General features: G+C 37.3%; 1 protein-coding gene across 8 annotated transcripts in view; it reads right to left on the reverse strand.

Annotated features, from left to right (window-relative positions):
* Positions 1-7,718: 7,718 nt before the first annotated feature.
* The window catches only part of ITPRID2 (ITPR interacting domain containing 2), a 39,444-nt gene continuing 28,330 nt past the window's right edge, over positions 7,719-18,832 (reverse strand). For 4 of the 8 annotated variants that reach the window (XM_064286925.1, XM_064286926.1, XM_064286932.1 and 1 more), the window contains 4 exons: positions 18,496-18,561; positions 17,160-17,624; positions 10,660-10,781; positions 9,674-9,785 (listed from right to left, as the gene is read on the reverse strand). In XM_064286925.1, coding sequence (XP_064142995.1) covers positions 10,680-10,781; positions 17,160-17,624; positions 18,496-18,561 — 633 coding nt within the window. In that variant the 3' untranslated portion in view covers positions 9,674-9,785; positions 10,660-10,679. Of the gene's footprint in view, positions 9,786-10,659; positions 10,782-17,159; positions 17,625-18,495; positions 18,562-18,832 lie in introns of all 8 variants that reach the window. The other 4 variants (XM_064286928.1, XM_064286930.1, XM_064286927.1 and 1 more) reach the window with 3 other exon arrangements.

Consider the following 18,832-nt stretch of genomic DNA (forward strand, 5'->3'; position numbering starts at 1 on the left):
ATTCAAAAACAAAGAGTACTTGTACTCTTCCTCAGTTTCACAGATGTTCCATGTTGAGTTCCAGGTTGTTTTTTTCATAAAAAGCCAAGCATTCTGTCACTGGGATTTCTAGGGCGGGAAAAAAAAAAAGTTAATTTACCTGGCAAAGGAGTGGGCATAAATTCATACCCTGTGAGTAAATAACAGCAACAACAGCAACCAATTGTACCAAAATAAAACTTCACTTTTGTAAGTCTGGGAACACTTGACAGAAAAAAAAAAAAAATTATCAAAAGAGCAAAATGTCATGAAAAAATTAGCTTTGTCATTAGCGCCTTGTACTTAACAGGTATTCATTAAATATTCACTGAATGAATCTAATTCACTACTGAAATTTAACTGATGGCCTGCCTGACTCAATCAAGAGCAGTCTCTACCCAAGATTCTGATAGATGTTTATGAATCAACTCATCAGATAATATTTGCTTTACCATACCGGAAGGAATGTTTTAACTCAGGACTGCAGAAATAATAAAAGGAATTATTTGAGTTGTACCTAAACAACCCATGAATCATCTGTACCAGGATTTACTAAACAATTAACCCCGGAACACAAATAACAAATTGTGTGTTCCACACAGGTGTTATTGTTTTTAACCACTAATCCTTTCTCGGAAGGAACGGCGAACTCCTCCAAACACCAATGACTGTAAAGGAGTTGCAAATCCTAGAGCTGATGTCTTCTTTCTGCAGCATCTCTAGAGCTAATTCTTCCTTTTTGGGGGGCTCACTCTGATTTTCCATGGTAGACTCTAGGAGTACTCACATTGTCTTTGCATTTTCTCAATGTCCAATCAACACAGTTTAAGGACTTGCTACCAAGGACTTTGAATTGGTTTGTTCCAGTTTGAATCCCTGATGAGAATTGGCATGTCTAACAAGTTCCCAGGCCATGCTGATACCGAGGGTTAGGGGTCTATTCTGAGAACCACTAGTAGAGCAGTGGTTCTCTAAATTCATTATAGTTAACAATCACTTGGGTATCTTGTTAAAAGGCAGATTCTGATTCAGTGTATCCCGGGTGGCAATGCAAATTCTCAGCAGGAATTTGAACCAGAATGAACCCATTCAAAGCCCTGCTTGCTACCTGCTATCATTAACCTCAAGAGTTCCTGAGTAGCACAAACGGTTAAGCATCGACTCCTGGTTGTAAAGGTTGGCTGTTCAAACCTACCCAGAAGTGCCTAGAAGACAAGCCTGGTGATTTGCTTCCGAAAGATCATAGCCTTGAAAACCCTAAGGAGCAGTTCTATTCTGCACACATGAGGTCGCCGTGAGTCGGAATTGCCTCAAAGGCAACTAACGACAACCATTAACAGCAATATAGCTCTGCTGTTGCTGTTATCGTTGCTGCCACGTAGCCCCCCACCCCCACCCCTTGATAGTTGTACATCTCCATAATGCCCATGTGATTCCCCTACTGCTTGCTATGCTTAGATTTGCTTTCAATTTTGAACTTTAGGCTGTAATGAAGAAGGCCTCTAGTCTGAGATCCCCTTGGGGTAAGAGCCCTTTTTCTGCTTAATAACTTTCTCCCTTTGAGACATTTTGTAGACAGCTCATGTTGTTGCTGTTGGTGTGTGCCATCAAGTCGATGCCAATTCATAGTGACCCTATAGGACAGAGTAGAAATACTTCATAGGGTTTTCAAGGCTGTAGTCTTTACAGGAGCAGATCGACAGGTCTTTTCTCCCTCAGAGTCTGGTGGGTTCAAACAGCTGACCGTTCAGTTAGCAGCTGTTCGCTTAACCATTGTACCACTAGAGCTCCTAAACAGGTCATAACCAAACCCAAACCACTTACTGTTGAGTCAATTTTGACTCATAGCAAGCCTATAGGAAGAGTCAAAATGCCCCATAGGGCTCCCAAGGAGCGGCTGGTGGATTCAAACTGCTTATCTTCTGGTTAGCAGCCAAGATCTTAACCACTGTGCCACCAGGGTTCCAGACAGGTCATAAGACCTACTAATTTAAATCCCTGCTGCTCAAAGTACAGTTCATAGACCAGCAGAATCAGCATCGCCTGGGAGCTTCTAGAAATGCAGAAAATACAGACCCCAAGCCAGACCTGCTGAATCAGAATCTTCATTTCAACAAATTATCAGGTGATTTGTACCCATATTAATGTTTGCGAAGCACTGTTCTAAGTGGTCTCCCATGCACAATCCATAATCACTGAGTTCTTTATTGAAAACTTGAAACTCACCGATGTTCATCCTTCATGTAGGAGAGTCAGGAAACCATTGCCAGGCCCTGGTATTATTGCTTGAAAGAACACAATGAAGATCAAAAATTCGGGACTGTATCTATAAATTCATATTCTGCCTCTTGCATATAACGTTTAATTTGCCAAACCTCATTTACTTGTCATCCTATTTCTACCCATCACTATCCCCACCACCACCACCACCATCATACAAACAGCTAACACTTACTGAGCTGTGCCAAGCACTGTGTTAAATGCATTTATACTCATGCCTAATCCTCACAGCAATGCTATAAAGTGAGTACTATTATCATCATCGCAATTCTACATTGCTGAGATTTGAAACCAGTTTCAGCCTTAATCACTAACCCGTATTATCACTCACGTGGTCTCTGCTATTTTCCACTTTCTGATGGAAAAATGTGTACATCCTTGCTGAGGTAGCAATTGCTTGAATCTGAAATATACAAGCCCTCTTATTTAAAACTTTTTATTACCTTTTCTAGTGACCTGCTGCCTTCTTTTCCGAGAAACTGCCCATAGAAATACAGTGGTTTAACCACTCTATTTACAAAAGTACTCCTTATGATTAGTGTTATGCCTAATTACATTGTAAAAATAGGTATTCAATTAAAATGGACATTTGTGAACAAAGAGTGCTGTTGTTGTTAGGTGGCATTGAGCTGATTCCAACTCATAGCAACCCCATGTGACAGAGTGGAACTGTCCCATATGATTTTCTTAGCTGTAATCTTTACAGAAGTAGATCACCAGGTCTTCCTCCCACGGATCCACTGGGTGGATTCCAACAACCAATGTTTCAGTTAGCTGCCAAGCACCTAACCATTTGCACCATTTGAACAAATTGTAGCATTTACATTTCTATATTTTTATATTTCATGAAGCCAGATATATGACACTCAAAACATTTTTTTAAAAGCATAAAAATATAAAGAAGCCTACTTCATAAAATGAGTTACGCTGACACATTTCCCACCTGCACTGTTAGGAAAGTTTATGCACATTTATGAATTAAGAACACAAAATAATTTAAAAATAAAACATTAATTTCTAATGTTAAATTTTTATTTTTGCTACTGATACTAAAAGTCTAAAATGAGTACACCTGTCATTCAATAATACTTTTATTGATTTTATATATATTTATGACATTAAGGTGGATTCAAGGGACATTTTTGTAAACCCAAATCAGTATGGGCATCACAACAATAGAATGAAGGTTGTTTTCTAAAATCACAATAAGAACATACAAACATTTACAAAATGCATGCTTTCTCTATAGTTGTACTATGCTCAAAGTAACTCAAGGTGTCTTCAACTTTTCTTTTTCTCCTTAGCTTGTAAATGTACCAGTTACTTTAAAATATTTTACCATCACCTCATTTTTATGTCTAAAATATAAAGCAACTAAGTCATTTTTCTACTCATTAAAGAATGCTTTATATTTTTTAAAAAATGGACAAAAAGAGTCATAATCTAATGCCTAGATATAGTCTTCCAGCCAAAGATCTAAACAGTGTACTTTATAAACATGCTTATTCATTATTTATATATCCATCTTCCTAAGCTCAGAGCCTTATAAAAGGTAGATATTCGGCAAACTTTAACTAAATGAGCAAGTGGAGTGGGAACCCTGGTGGTGTAGTGGTTAAGAGTCCAGCTGCTAACCAAAAGGTTGGCAGTTTGAATCCACTAGCCACTCCTTGGAACTACGAGGCAGTTCTACTCTGTCCTATAGAGTCACTATGAGTCACAATTGACTTGATGGCAAAGGGATTTTTTTGTTTGTTTTGGTTTGGGGTATCCAAAATGAACATCATGGGAATATGAGCCCTAATATGTTTGATGTGAAATGTTTAAGTACATTTCTGATTTACTACTGAGACACTGGCATTCTGTAGGCAAGCTATTGTTCATTCAATATGAGTAACAGAGCATCAGTTGTGAAAATGAGAACAAGGAAAACAAGGTAAAGGTTCAGAACTTTATAAGATAAAAGAAAAAAAACTGTATAGGAGAGGAACTATTAATTAGATATGGTATCTTAACTTTATACATTTTGAATGCAATTAGAATCAAGTGCATTACAAAATATTACTAACAATGCAGAAGAAAAACTAGATAACTGGGAGCTCCTAAAAATCAAACACCTATGCTCATCCCAAGACTTCACCAAAAGAGTAAAAAGATTACCTAGAAACTGGGAAAAATTTTTAGCTATGACATTTCCGATCAGAGCCTGATCTCTAAAATCTACATGATGCTGCAAAAACGCAACTATAAAAAGACAAATAACTCAATTAAAAAATGGAAAAAGATATGAACAGACACTTCACTAAAGAAGACATTCAGGTAGCTAACAGATACATGAAGAAATGCTCACAATCATTAGCCATTAGAGAAATGCAAATCAAAACTACAATGAGGTTCCATCTCACTCCAACAAGGCTGGCATTAATCCAAAAATACAAAACAATAAATGCTGAAGAGGCTGTGGAGAGATTGGAACTCTTATACACTGCTGGTGAGAATGTCAAATGGTACAACCACTTTGGAAATCAATTGGGCACTTCCTTAAAAAGCTAGAAATAGAACTACCATACAATCCAGCAATCCCATTCCTCAAAATATATCCTAGAGAAATAAGAGCCTTTACATGAACAGATATATGCACACCCATATTCACTGAAGCACTGTTTACAATAGGAAAAAGATGGAAGCAACCAAGGTGCCCATCGGCGGATGAATGGATAAATAAATTATGGTATATTCACACAATGGGATACTACGAATTGATAAAGGACAGTGATGAATCTGTGAAACATTTCATAACATGGAGGAATCTGGAAGGCATTATGCTGAGTGAAATTAGTCAGTTGCAAAAGGACAAATATCGTATAAGACCATTATTATAAGAATTCGAGAAATAGTTTAGACAGAGAAGAAAATACTCTTTGATGGTTATGAGAGGGGGAAGGGAGGGAGGGTGGGAGAAGGGTATTCACTAAATAGATAGTAGGTAAGAACTACTTTAGGTGATGGGAAAGACAACACACAATACAGGGGAGGTCAGCACAACTGGACTAAACAAAAGCAGAGAAGTTTCCTGAATAAACTGAATGCTTCCAAGGCCAGTATAGCAGGAGCGGGGGCTTGAGGACCATGGTTTCAGGGGACATTTAAGTCAATTGGCATAATAAAATGTAATAAGAAAATATTCTGCATCCAACTTTGGAGAGTGGCGTCTGGGGTCTTAAACGCTAGCAAGCAGCCATCTAAGATGCATTGACTGGTCTCAACCCACCTGGATCAAAGGAGAATGAAGAACACCAAGGCCACAAGGTAATTACGAGCCCAGGAGACAGAAAGGGGGCCGCATGAACCAGAGACTACATCAGCCTGAGACCAGAAGAGCTAGACAGTGCCCAGTTACAACCGATGACTGCCTTGATAGGGAACACAACAGAGAACCCCTAAGGGAGCAGAAAAGCAGTGGGATGCAGACCCCAAATTCTCGTAAAAAGACCAGACTTAATGGTCTGAGTCTAGAAGGAGCCTGGTGGTCATGGCCCCCAGACCTTGTGTTGGCCCCTGACAGGAACCATTCGCAAACGAAACTCTTCAGACATGGATTGGACAGGACAATGGGTTGGAGAGGGATGCTGGTGAGGAGTGAGCTTCTTGGATCAGGTGGACACTTGAGACTGTTGGCACCTCCTCCCTGGAGGGAAGATGAGAGGATAGAAGGGGTTAGAAGCTGGCAAAATGGATACGAAAGGAGAGAGTGGAGGGAGGGAGCGGGCTGTCTCATTAGGGGGCAAGCAATTGGGAGTATGTAGCAAGGAGTATATAAGTTTTTGTGTGAGAGACTGACTTGATTTGTAAACTTTCACTTAAAGCACAATAAAAATTAAAAAAGAATTAAGTGCTAATTACATGTTTCCAATATTCATAATGATTATAATAATCAGGCATACCTGACATACTACAAAAACTTAGATCTTCAGCTGTAACTCTAAGATGGTGGACTGTTTCCTCTCCCCACTTCTTAAAAGTGCTGTCAATTCCTCCTTTCCAGGAGGGGGGGAAAAAAAGGAGAATCTATGCCTCAGTTCTGCTTTATTCTTCCACTAGCTCCACACTCCCCTCTGTACAAGTAAGAAACACAGGCTGTGCATAACTTTCTCTACATTCTTTTACATGCAGTTTTTACTGCATTCTTGTTTTCCTCTTATAAGGCTGAAGATGGTCAGCTGAGCAAATATTCCTAAATGATGTAATGCATATTTTCAATGTTACTGAAATTCAACTGAATACTTAGAGAAACAGTATGTACTTCAAGCTTGAGAAACTGCCTGTTTTTGTCAGTAGAATTTCACTCATAGAGGCTTCAAACTTCAAAATTTCAAGATTGTATTTCTTCTATGATTTCTTAGTTCAAGCTCTTAGCACAATATGCATAAACTATGGATACCCTGGTTAAGTGCTACGGCTGCTAACCAAAAGGTCAGCAGTTCGAATCCATCAGACACTCCTTGGAAACTCTTTGGGGCAGTTCTACTCTGTATAGGGTCATTATGAGTCAGAATCAACTCAACAGCAACGGGTTTGGTTTTGGTTTTGAGAGGGACATCATGCTTGGTAAAGTACAGGGTCAATAAAAGAGAGGAAGACCCTAAACAAGATGGACTCACACAGTGGCTGCAACAATCGGCTCAAGCATAACAATTGTGTGGGTGGTGCAGGACCGGGCAGAGTTTCGTTCTGTTGTACATAGGGTCACTATGAGTCAGAGCCCACTCAATGGCACCTACCAGCAACAATGGATAACTTGCATTCATAAAAACATTGCATTCATCATGCCAGTTCTCTGCACAAAAATTACCTTCTCTATTACCTATATGGAAACCCTGGTGGCATAATGGCTAAGTACTATGGCTGCTAACCAAAAGGTGGGCAGTTTGAATCCACCAGGCACCCCTTGGAAACTTTATGGGGCAGTTCAACTCTGTCCTATAAGGTAGGTATGAGTCAGAAATGACTCAATGGCAATGGTTTTTTTTTGTGTTTGTTTATAACCTATATGTAACACGGTCAATACATTCCTTAATGAGCATAAAAAAAAAAAAAACTGCTGCCATCGAGTTGATTCGTGGTGACCCCTTGTGTTACAGATTAGAACTGAGCTCCATAGGGTTTTCTTGGCTGCAATCTTAACAGAAGCAGACTGCCAGGCCTTTCCTCTGCAGGGCCACTGGGTGGATTCAAACTGCCAACATTTCTGTTAGTAGACGAGCAAGTCATTTGCACCACCCAGGGACAAACCTCTAATCTAGCATTCTAGACTACCACAAATCAGCCACCAGCTACCTTTCCAACTTTCTCACTATTCCCCTTGAAAACTTCTTCTCTCTAATCAAATTATGAAAACACACGGTAGCTCAATTTATGCATTCTGGACAACCTTTGCTAATATTCTTGACTATTTGAACCCTGCCCCTTCGGCTTCCCATTTTTTGAGTTTTTACTCAAACCACATCTCTTTGGTAAGACTTCTCCGACTACCCCAGATTATACTCTCGATTTCTTTTTAATTATTCTATTTTGCATTTCTAAACTTAGCCATTAACAAAAAGATGCCTGCTTCCCCATCTACTTTTTAGGCCCTCTCTCATTCTTCATTTCTATATAGCAGCTAGCATGGTGGCTTGAACATAATAGCTTTCAGATATTTATTACATAACAAAGGTTTAAAATAAGGGAAGATGAAGCTCTAGTAGCATTGAGGTTCCTTTTATTTCATCTGTATGCTGTGTAACTGATCTGTCCATTGTTCACCTTATAAGTTGTTGCAACTGTTATATCCCTAACTTTGAAGATCAAATTTTGGGTATCACGTATTGTCAGAAATGAACTAAAATTGGGTACAAAACTGAACAGTTAAAATCAATGATTCCTGTTATTAACATTAAGATGGGGTTGTTTGGTCTATACTTATCATTACTGCTATTAGAGTCAACTAGTTAAATTGCTGAATAATTTAACCAAAGAATAAAAGAATATTTTAATGTCTGTTTTTTTGTAGTCTTAACAGTGCAGTTTAAGCCAGTTTTCTGTGGTAGCAGATGGTAATCATCAGGACCTCAGAACTGGATGAGGCCAACAGACAGCAGTATGTGCTCTCTCTCCAGGGTGGTCTAGTCTCAACAGCACTTTTTAAGCATCACTGAAGCCTCTTTCAAGAAAAGAGAATAAAAACCTATTTTGTTATGTGCTGCAATTCTTTTAGATTTTGTTACTGATCAAATCTAATCCAAATTCTTCATGTCGCAACTCCAGAAAAGAAACCACTGATAGCATGTTAGGCAAAATAAATACTTTATTGTTTTAATAATTTTTTTTTTAGAAATCAGCCTTTGTGTGATAATTTGACATTTATAGACCTTTTAGATATTCTTTCAAAGAATACTGTTAACATCTCAACCACTTTTGATTAAAATTTTACACACAAAGAAACATAATGAGTTAAAAACTATAAATGCTAAAATAATAATTCCAATAACATTTGGTTGTTACTTTACACGTCTATTTAACACATATAAAACCAAATGGGAAATCATTTTCCTTTTTTTTGTAAAAATGAACATTTTTCACTGGTCAAAACTGAATTACAACCATTTATGGATGAGGGGAACAAATCTAAATTACTTCCACTTTGAAAAGACAAAAACCAGCTTAATCATTTCTATCCATTCAAGTCATAGGCCTTGTTATTTTGGCAATACTTTACTATTTTGTCTAGAAGACAGAGGAAGAAACCCCTCCTTAAAATAAAGAAGCCTGGACAAGGCAAAAGGTACATAGTGTTTAACATAAGGCACATTTCCAAAAGAAAAATACTACGTAAGCGATAATAAAATGACATTTGTCCTGGGTAAGGTAACAAGGCTTACAGTGTAAGAACATTAAGTAGCTGTAGGTAGCCTCATCTAATTCTATCATACTGCTATTAGTAGCCTCCTCAAGAATTTAATAGCAATTTTTACAACAGAACAGTTCTTCTTCTTGGAAGTGACACTAATTAACAGCAGTGGAGGGAAAATCATTGGTTGCTTCAAGCTCTCAAAAAATGAATCAGTTATTGCACAGTAAATACCTCATAGAGGTCAGTGTTTTAAGAAGCTATTCTGAAGAAATATGTTATTTAAAAGTTGGTTAAGTCTTGGAGTCTTCAAGTTTTAAAATTAATTCTACATAGGGAATCAATTAGAAAATATTGACATACAAATAAATATTAGGTTTTCAAACTGCTACAGTTTTGATAGTGTAGAGAAGAATGGTCAGCAAAGTGGCTAGGTTTCTACGTACTTCTAAAAGATATGCATAGAAGAAATAAACATTGTATATTTATACAGTAGCCCAGCTCAGCAGCAAGTCTCTTCTGAAGCACAAATAACACCTCCACCAGTGTATACCATTGATAACCCCAATATTATACAGCTAATACGATCCATGTCATCCTTTAAAAAGAAAGAGAAGACATTAAACATCTTTTAGATATTATTATTAAAAGGTTCTTCAAAAAAGGTATGAGAATTTTAGCTATCTATCTAAACATGATCCCTCTATGATCTCTATACAGCTTACTGACAGCCAATTTTTTATGCCCAGCTTAAAAAAAAAAAAAATCCCATTAGTTTATTTATAACCTAACTTATCAAATATTTTCCTAGTATCTACAGATGAAATTATATATATTTCAACTTACATTTTTGTTTCCACATGTCATCAAACATGTTTACTCCTATTAAACTTACAATTCTACTGAACAGTTTATTATTCTTTTTTTGCATTCACCAAGTATTACTCTGAGCATATATTTTATGAAATGTAATTAGAATTATGAGATAAAATTGTTTTAATTAATTTTAATAAACAAAACATAAAACATATCTTTATACATTATGACAATTATATATGGATGGACATATGGGTAGATGTTTCTTTTAGAAGACAGAAATAATAAGATGCTAAGAATTTGTGAGTAATTCTCAAAATCATGTTCTATAAACTGTACATCTGAAATGGCACTACAATCAATGCTACTAAAATCAGATTCAGGCTTGAGGGCCAATTCCAGTAATTATTTACTGCAATAAAATTTCAGCAAAACAACACAACAGAAAATCCCCTGGAGGTTAACAGTATAGGATTTGACTTGCTTACACTTCAAATGGGACTGTATGAGGTTTTCACAGATAGGATATCGTATCACATATATTCTAAAAATCAAAATTTAGCTAAAGAAACAGGCCTGTCTACTAAGAAAACAAAGCATTAAAAACCAGGTACTAATTTACACTTAGCTAAATAAAGAAATTCAGAAAAACTTACCTATAAATTCTATTGAATGACTATTTGTCTTGCTTAGAACTAGATGCTTTACTTGAAGATACTGCTGCCAAAAGTCCACTTACAATTTCCCGTCTGATTTCCCCAACAATAGACTCTTTAATCTAGAAAAGAATTTAACAATTATTATTGTAATTCATTTTTTTATGTTCTCAGAAAAACAAACAGCATTTGCTTCACTCAGCTCAACTGCAGAGATAACTACACAATTCATGTGAAGTTTCATGCAATTTTTATACAGGCAGTGGGAAATTGTGTCCATCTGTCCTCAAACCCAGATCAGCATCTAAGGTCTGGCCTTGTGAAACTCAGCCAACTACATTAAGAAAATATCATAATTCTTAAATTGAGAACATTAGAAAATATGTTACAGATTAAAAAGCTTTCAGTAAATTCGGCAATTTATTTCATGACACAAAGTAACCTGAAAGGTCTGATTAAAGAGTGAGGTTCACTTTTATGTTTTTTATTAATGTGCACCTTTGGAAGGCAATTAGCAGGATAGTCAAGTGTTCTCACTGCTAAGAAAACCCATTAGTGCAAACTAATATACAGGTGTATTCTGTGTTTACCAACAATGTATCTACAGAAGTTATATGTCATTCTCACCTAGTATGTATATTTTAAATGGAAAGGAGAAATTATCGTTTAGTACAATGTATTTGAAAACATCCCGTAAACAACCCTACTTCTAAAGAAATACACTTTTCTTCAGTTGTATGGTGAGTTTGTCACCTGCTTGAAGCTACTGCTTCAGGTAAAGATAAACATCTCATTTTATGGCTGGAAAAGTCAAATGGGCCTAAAGGCAACTCCGGCAAGATTTTCCTCTCCAGGTGCCCAAATACTGTACATGCCTCTCCACTCCTTTGTCTCTAAGGATACAGCATCATTTCCAAACCCAGCCCTGCCCTCTGTGAAGGCTTTAGATGTGTATTTCCTGAAATAACCTGATAATGCCTTCCCAAATTAGCACTTGAGACACTCTCAACCAGCTTTTAAAATTTCTCCATTTCCACAGTTTCCTGTCAGCCTGATCTATTTCCTAAAATGTTCCTTAAGTACATCCTGAACACCTCTCAATTGAAGTCTTTCCAAAAGTGGCTCTGTATTAATCTGTCATGTGAACCTGGTACACAATACATAGGCTTACACATAGTCACCTGCAGAAACAAAACACTCCTTAGCTACCGACCATCTGTACTGGGATATATTTAAATAAATATAACCCTTTCATTTTACTTTCTACCAATAATTCTAAACAGCATCGAAAGCTTTTGAAGTTCACAGCACTTCAGACCCATGTTTTATATTGAATGTGTGTGGGATACAGTATTATGAAAACAAAGTTCTCTTTGCCACATTACAATTGTGTTGAATGAGAACCCCTGCAAATCTATGTTTACAAAAGACAATAATATGGTCTTTCTAGTCCTACTGTCAATGTAACATGGCAGTTTTATTACATCTCATCATCCAAATAACGAACCAACCAAAAAGTAGTCTTTACAAAGCAAAACTGTGCCAACATATTTTGGGAGTGGAGTATTGTTGGAGTAAACCATCAAAAACTTTATAATTTTAGTGGAGATAAGATGAATAATGTTTGATTAAAAAGTTAGTTGAAAAATTCATTCATCAATGAATAAGAAAAGAATAAAATTTGGAGAAGGAGAGATTAATACTAGCTAGAAGAAGAAAAGAGAAAATTCTTAGAGAATGACAGACTTCAGATAGTAGGTCACAAAAAGTAAGGACAATTTCAGATGATATTGGGGATAGAAAACTGTGGATCGGGGTGGCTTGTGGGTTCATACTGCTGACCTTTCGGTTAGTAACTGAGCACTTAACCACTGTGCCACCAGGGCTCCTTAATAAAAGGATTAGAAGTGAGAAAACTACTGGGATAGCTTTATGAACATAATTTCCAAAAAGTGGCACAGGCTGCAGACCAACTACTTGAGGTTAAGAAAAACCACAAAACCCAAACCAGTTGCCATGGGCTGGATTCTGACTCATGGCAACCCCATGTGCGTAACAGAGCTGTGCTCCGTAGAGTTTTCAACGTCTGTGACCTTTGGGAAGCAGTTCACCAGGACTCTCCCCCACTGGGTGAGTTTGAACATCAACCTTTCAGTTAGTAATCGAGCACTTAAATGTCTGCGTCACCCAGAACTCTTGAGGTTAAAACCAAAAATCCGTTGCCGTTGATTCCGACTTGTAGCGACCCTACAGGGCAGAGTAGGACTGCCCCTAGAGTTTCCAAGGAGTGTCTGGTGGTTTTGAACTGCTGACCTTTTGGTTAGCAGCCCTAGCACTTAACCACTATGCCGCCAGGGTTTCCCTAAGGTTAAGAAGGGAGTATTTATTGGCAGTACAAACAGACCGATTCCCAGTCTGAAATGTGAGGCAACACATCCATTCAATATACGTCTACTGAGTGCCCGCTGCATGTGGAACACTGATCAGGTGATCACTAAAAGAAGTCACAGTAAGAACACCAGCAAAGTGTGTATGTACCAAAATACATTTTTAAGGTATATCCAGATGTACTGCAGTAAAGATACTGAAAGGCACCAACCAAGCCTAAGAACCTCAATAAACTCTCTAAATATAAAGTGATGTATGGTTATTCTTAAGGAGCCCCGGTGGTGCAACGGTTAGGATCTTGGATGTTAACCAAAGGTTTGGTGATTTGAACTCATCCAGCAGCTCTGTGGGAGAAAGACCTGGCAATTTCATATAGTGCCAAGAAAACCCTACTCTGTCATGTGGGGTCACTGTGAGTGGGAATCAGCTTGATGGCACACAACAACATGGGTACTCTTGCGCATTCAATTCTGTTGAATTTGTTTCTGTGGGCCCATGTTCAGTCGTTCTATTAAGTAATCTCCTGTATTTATTTTTTTAAAGTAACTGTAAACAGTTACAGGCCACTGATCACCTACATCACAGACCACCCAAGCAAATTCTAAGACAGTATACTTTTTCCCACTACAGCACACACATCTAAGCAGAAAGGGGTATCTTTAGTCTGATGAAAGTTTAATCACTGAGTGAGCATGTTAAATATTTGTACAAAAAGACTTCCCGTCAATATTCTCCTTCAACGCTTTCCTGCAAAAGAATTCCACTGTATTAACACATTATAAACAACGAATGCACTCTTTTTAAAAAACCTCACATATGGTGAAATGATGGAAACAAAGGCCTGACAGACAGCATTGTTTCCATGAGTCCAGCAGCGAGGTAAGAAAACTTCCCTCAAAGTGCCTGCCAAACATGCTTAATCCTCACCTGCAGAGCTGTTCCAGCCAAGATTAAAGCTTGCCTTTTTTTTTTTTTCTTTCTGAATAGTGGCTTTGTTAACGGGGTTAAAACCAAAACCCACTGCCATTGAGTCGATTCCGACTCATAGCGACCCTATAGGACAGAGTAGAACCATAGAGTTTCCAAGGAGCGCCTGGTGGATTCGAACTAACGACCTCTTGGTTAGCAGCCATAGCACTTAACCACTACGCCACCAGGGTTTCCGTTAATGGGGTTAGGGACCCAGAATTTACTAAAAAAATACCCAAAAACCTAGTGCCGTCAACAAAATCTCATTTAATTTTCTTTGTAGCTGACACACCAAGGTTTAAAAAAAACCAGGAATTCAGTACCATGTGTACTTGAGTAAAGAGATTACTGATGTGAAATGAACAAAATGAAGACTAATCTGAATTTCAAATATTCTGTAAACAAAAGTTTAATAGAAAACCACTGTAACCGAGCTAATATGATACTAACACAAATTATTTTGTAAAATTATAATTAGCTTTGGACAAATATGTCCGTTAATACATGCTTTTAAAGTGTTTCAAAATAGTTTGTCCTTTTAAATACATCAATATTCTTCTTACGCCTGGTTTGACCTATTTATTCCGTTTGGTAAGCTCTTCTTTCAGACAGTAAAAGGGCAAATGTTAAACCCAACTTCCTCCAAACTACGCCAAATTCTGAATTAGGGAGTTTCCAATTAACGGGTTAGTAACAATTTCTGAAAAATTCTTCAAGTATTTGCCTTATATATTAGTTTAAATGTCTGAAAGTCATAACATTTTTCATATTTAATGTAAACACTTATGAGTATATAGTTTCCATGGCTCAAGGCAGCATAATGGGCTAAACCTTAACGAGCTCCAACTAACTTAAAAACAGTTACATTTGTAGAACAAATACATTTATAAAATTAAGACCTCTTAAACTTTTTTTTTAAATTGGTAAAGTCATGTCATGAAAAGAAATTATACACATGTATGGAGTCCCTAGGTGGTAAAAAAAAAAAAAATGGTTAGGTGGTTACTAAACGGAAGTTTGGCAGTTTGAGTCCACCTTCAGGTGCCTCAGAAGAAAGGCCTGGCCATCTACTTCCAAAAGGTCACAGCCACTGAAAACCCTATGCAGTCCAGTTCTACTCTGACATACATTAGGCTGCCATGAATCAGGATTGACTTAATGATAATTGGTTTGGTTTTCGGTTTAGTCTCTTCTGCTGTACTGCTTATTTTAAAAATGTGAACTTGTCTCAATATAACTGAAATACTAGGAAACAATATGAGCAAAATGCAAACTCCCCTTTGGCTTAATGTGATTCTATCCACAAGAAACACTAGGTAAAAGCAGAAAATTAGACTCAGTTGTACCTAGAATCATAGTACGTACACACACACACACACCTTCAACATCTACCAGCTATCTCAGTGCACTGCAAGTTATGAGCCACAATCCATTCACTTCTGGTGTTAAAATTTTTCATAGGATTTCAGGTAACCCTCCTTTCACTAATTCTCAATAACATAAGCTGCAACCCTTGTAAAGGCCTATTCTTCAAGCAAACTCCAGGTCTTTTTCAAGGTAAAGTGCCATATCTATTGTAGTATTTATGTATTTCTTAACCATTTAACAGGTGTAAGATGGTGCTGTTTTTATTAGGTTCTTTTTTTTTTTTTTTAATATGTCACTGATAAAGTTTTGAGTTTATGTTCCCAACCCCATTTTCCCTAAAAGCCCTATAGGGTCACGATGAGTTGTAATCAACTTGATGGCAGCAGGTTTTGGGGTTTTTTTTTTGGGGGGGGGGGCAGGGGGGAAGCACATGAGCTAATCTCTGGACCCAGAGGGTCAATGGCCTGTCTGAGGAAAGAGTCTGGTCTGTTGCCACCATTACGGACCTATAACCACTAGAGATGTGTTCTATGGCTGCTCACAAATTAATTCTAAAAATACACCAGGTTCACACTGATGAATTTTGACCCTTCCCATTTCTAAATTCTTAGTTCTGGAATGCTTTATAATAAATGCTTTTCTGTGCAATTTTTCATTTGTTTCCAGAATTAGTCTTGTTCACCTTCCTACTAGACTTTAAGCTTAAAGGTTTTCATGTCTTATATGTATTTTTCTTTAATTATTCACAAAGCAAAAAAAAAAATACTTATTAGACACTTATAAAGAGCGATTTTTTTTTTTTTTTAATGCACAGGATATTCTTATTCTAACTAATGGGAAGGAGGAAAGCTCCCTCATCATCATGAGTTTACGTATCTCAACTGGAAAGAACGATGAATAAATATGGTTCTTTCCTTAGAGTCTGTCTTAAGACATGGGAATAGAATGGGAAAAAAAAAATATATATATATATATATTTAACACGTATAATTTTTATCCTGTGCACTGCTCTCCTGGATTTTGCACCCAAAAAGACAGTGTGATTTAAGAAAAGGAAAAGAGGCTTCTCCTTTTAAATGACCTATACTATTCCTGCTTATTACCGGATTTTGATGCCCAAAACAGTTATTTTACTAATTTTATCAATTAATCTTCCACTGTTGACTACTCATCTTGCTAATTTTTTGCAGTCCCTTTGGTAACCAAGAACTATAGTGAATGCTTCAGATTCTCACACTGCTATCATCCAGGGTAAACTCTACTTTTCATTCTGTTTTTCTATCTTTGAGCATCTCATGTAACTTTCACAGTTCTCCACCTACCAACCAAACCAAATTCTTTGTACTTATTAAAATCACAACACCAAAAAAAAAAAAAAAACACACTATTTTTAATGTCAATTCAATCTATTCAATGACAGGTTTTCATCTTGGAAGAGATTTAAATTATAATCCTTCATTTTACAGATTGGAATCTGAGGTCCAAAGAGTTTGTAATACATTTATCTATTTCAAACCCTACAGATACCTTCTTCAACAGAATGAGCAGAGAACTGCAATTATTTTACAGTGGAATATGAAATCTGCAGAAATGTATTCCAAGACAAACGTACCTTAATAGATACCAACTGCATCAATAAGAAAATTAATTTAAAAGCTTTCTAAAAATTAATAAATACAAAGTGAATCAAAGAAATACCTTGTAAATGATTAATGTTGAAATAAAAACTCCTCTAATACATAGCGCCAAATAAATTAAGCATAGATATTACTCACCTCCCGTATGACCTGCTGCAGCTCATCTTGCTCCACATTTTTATGTATTTCCTCAGCAGCTGGCCTTAATGGGATATTTCCAGGCCCTTCTTCCACTTCAGGTCTAGGTCCTACTGGCTCTGCGGCTTCTTCAGCTGCTCCAACTTCCTCAGAACTTTCCAGATCTGGAGGTGTTTGCACAGAACCTGCTCTAGAAGGAGCTGTCGGCGTGAGGGCTACCGACGCACGGAAGACTTTCCTGCTTGACACTAACTGGGTTTTGGGTTTGCCCACAGAATCACTAGAAGGTACTCCAGTTCTTTTATTAGCACGAGAGGGACCAGAACACACAGAAGATGACTCTGATGTTGCCTGGGAGAAAACAGATTCTGAGCTTTCTCCAGGAGGAATTTCAAACCCCATTTCCCCAAGCGTCAGGCCCAGTTCAGACTTCAGATATGACTGTTCCCGCATGAGTTCAGTGACCTGGAGATCAGAAAAGTAATTATTCTTTTGTCTTGAAGTTATGACGGGTAGTTGAAAGGAAGATTAAAATCTTACTGAGATTACTGCCAAAAAACACATAGCTTGTAAAGACGTTAATTCTAATTCACTAACTCAGTTACTATTCATTTGCAAAAACATCAAGTAAAATTCAAATTCACAGTGAGACCAAGCATCAACATGTGCAACTAGAGTATATAAACCTGTTGCCATGGAGTCAATTTCCACTCCCGGCGACCCTATTGGACAGAGTAGAACTGCGCCCACAGGGTTTCCAAGGCTGTAATCTTTAAGAAGCAGATCACCAGAGTAGCTGGTGGGTTTGAACCACCGAGCTTTTGGTTGGCGGCCGAGTATTTAACGACTACGCCACTTGGGCTCCTTCACGTGTTACCACACACATCCAAATTACCTGCAATGAAGTTGGTTTTCTAGTAGTAACCAAAATAGCTGCTCATAATGCTTTTGTCCCCAAATGAATCCAATTTGCTTAAAAGCTACTCAATAAAAGTCAGACTTTTGTTCAACAAGTAGTAGTTTCACAGATCTCACTATACCTAAAGGACTTGGCTGGGGTCAGATCGTGAAAGTGTAATTTCCCCTGGAGTATAAATGGAAAGCTTTTTATGGTATATTATCTCCTTAAGGCCATGAAGATAAATCACTATTACAATAAAGCTGGCTTTCTAGTGGCAATGAACTTTCAGAAGTGCCAAACTCACCTCTAATCAATAATTTATCAAAATTCTCTGTTAAAAAAATACATTTCATCTACCCTAGGAAACTTAGGTGTTTATGAAATGTTATCTTATATCATTCCCTTCCCCAGTGATTTAAAAGGAAAGTGTCTTACTGGTTCCATTACATTCAATGGAGAAGGGCATGACAAGTTATCAGCGCTTCTACTGCCACACATTCCCTGAAAAAGTAAGAACAATATACACATATATTTTTTTTCAAGTCCAAGTGTTTTAAAATAAAATTAATTGCCTAAACATTGCCCTGTAGGATACCTTTATGTCATGTAAGTCACACTCAACTGTGATGGAATTCTATAAAATTTGTTATTGTGACTGAACGGCTGATACTGAAAGCGTAAATGTTCTGATTCTCTGGTGTTCACCAACACGCTTCTCAGAATGGTGGGTCAAAACCATTTTATGGAAAAATATATTCATAAGTGATAGAGA

The sequence above is a fragment of the Loxodonta africana genome, chromosome 6, assembly GCF_030014295.1.
Source record: "Loxodonta africana isolate mLoxAfr1 chromosome 6, mLoxAfr1.hap2, whole genome shotgun sequence".
Taxonomy (NCBI): domain Eukaryota; kingdom Metazoa; phylum Chordata; class Mammalia; order Proboscidea; family Elephantidae; genus Loxodonta; species Loxodonta africana.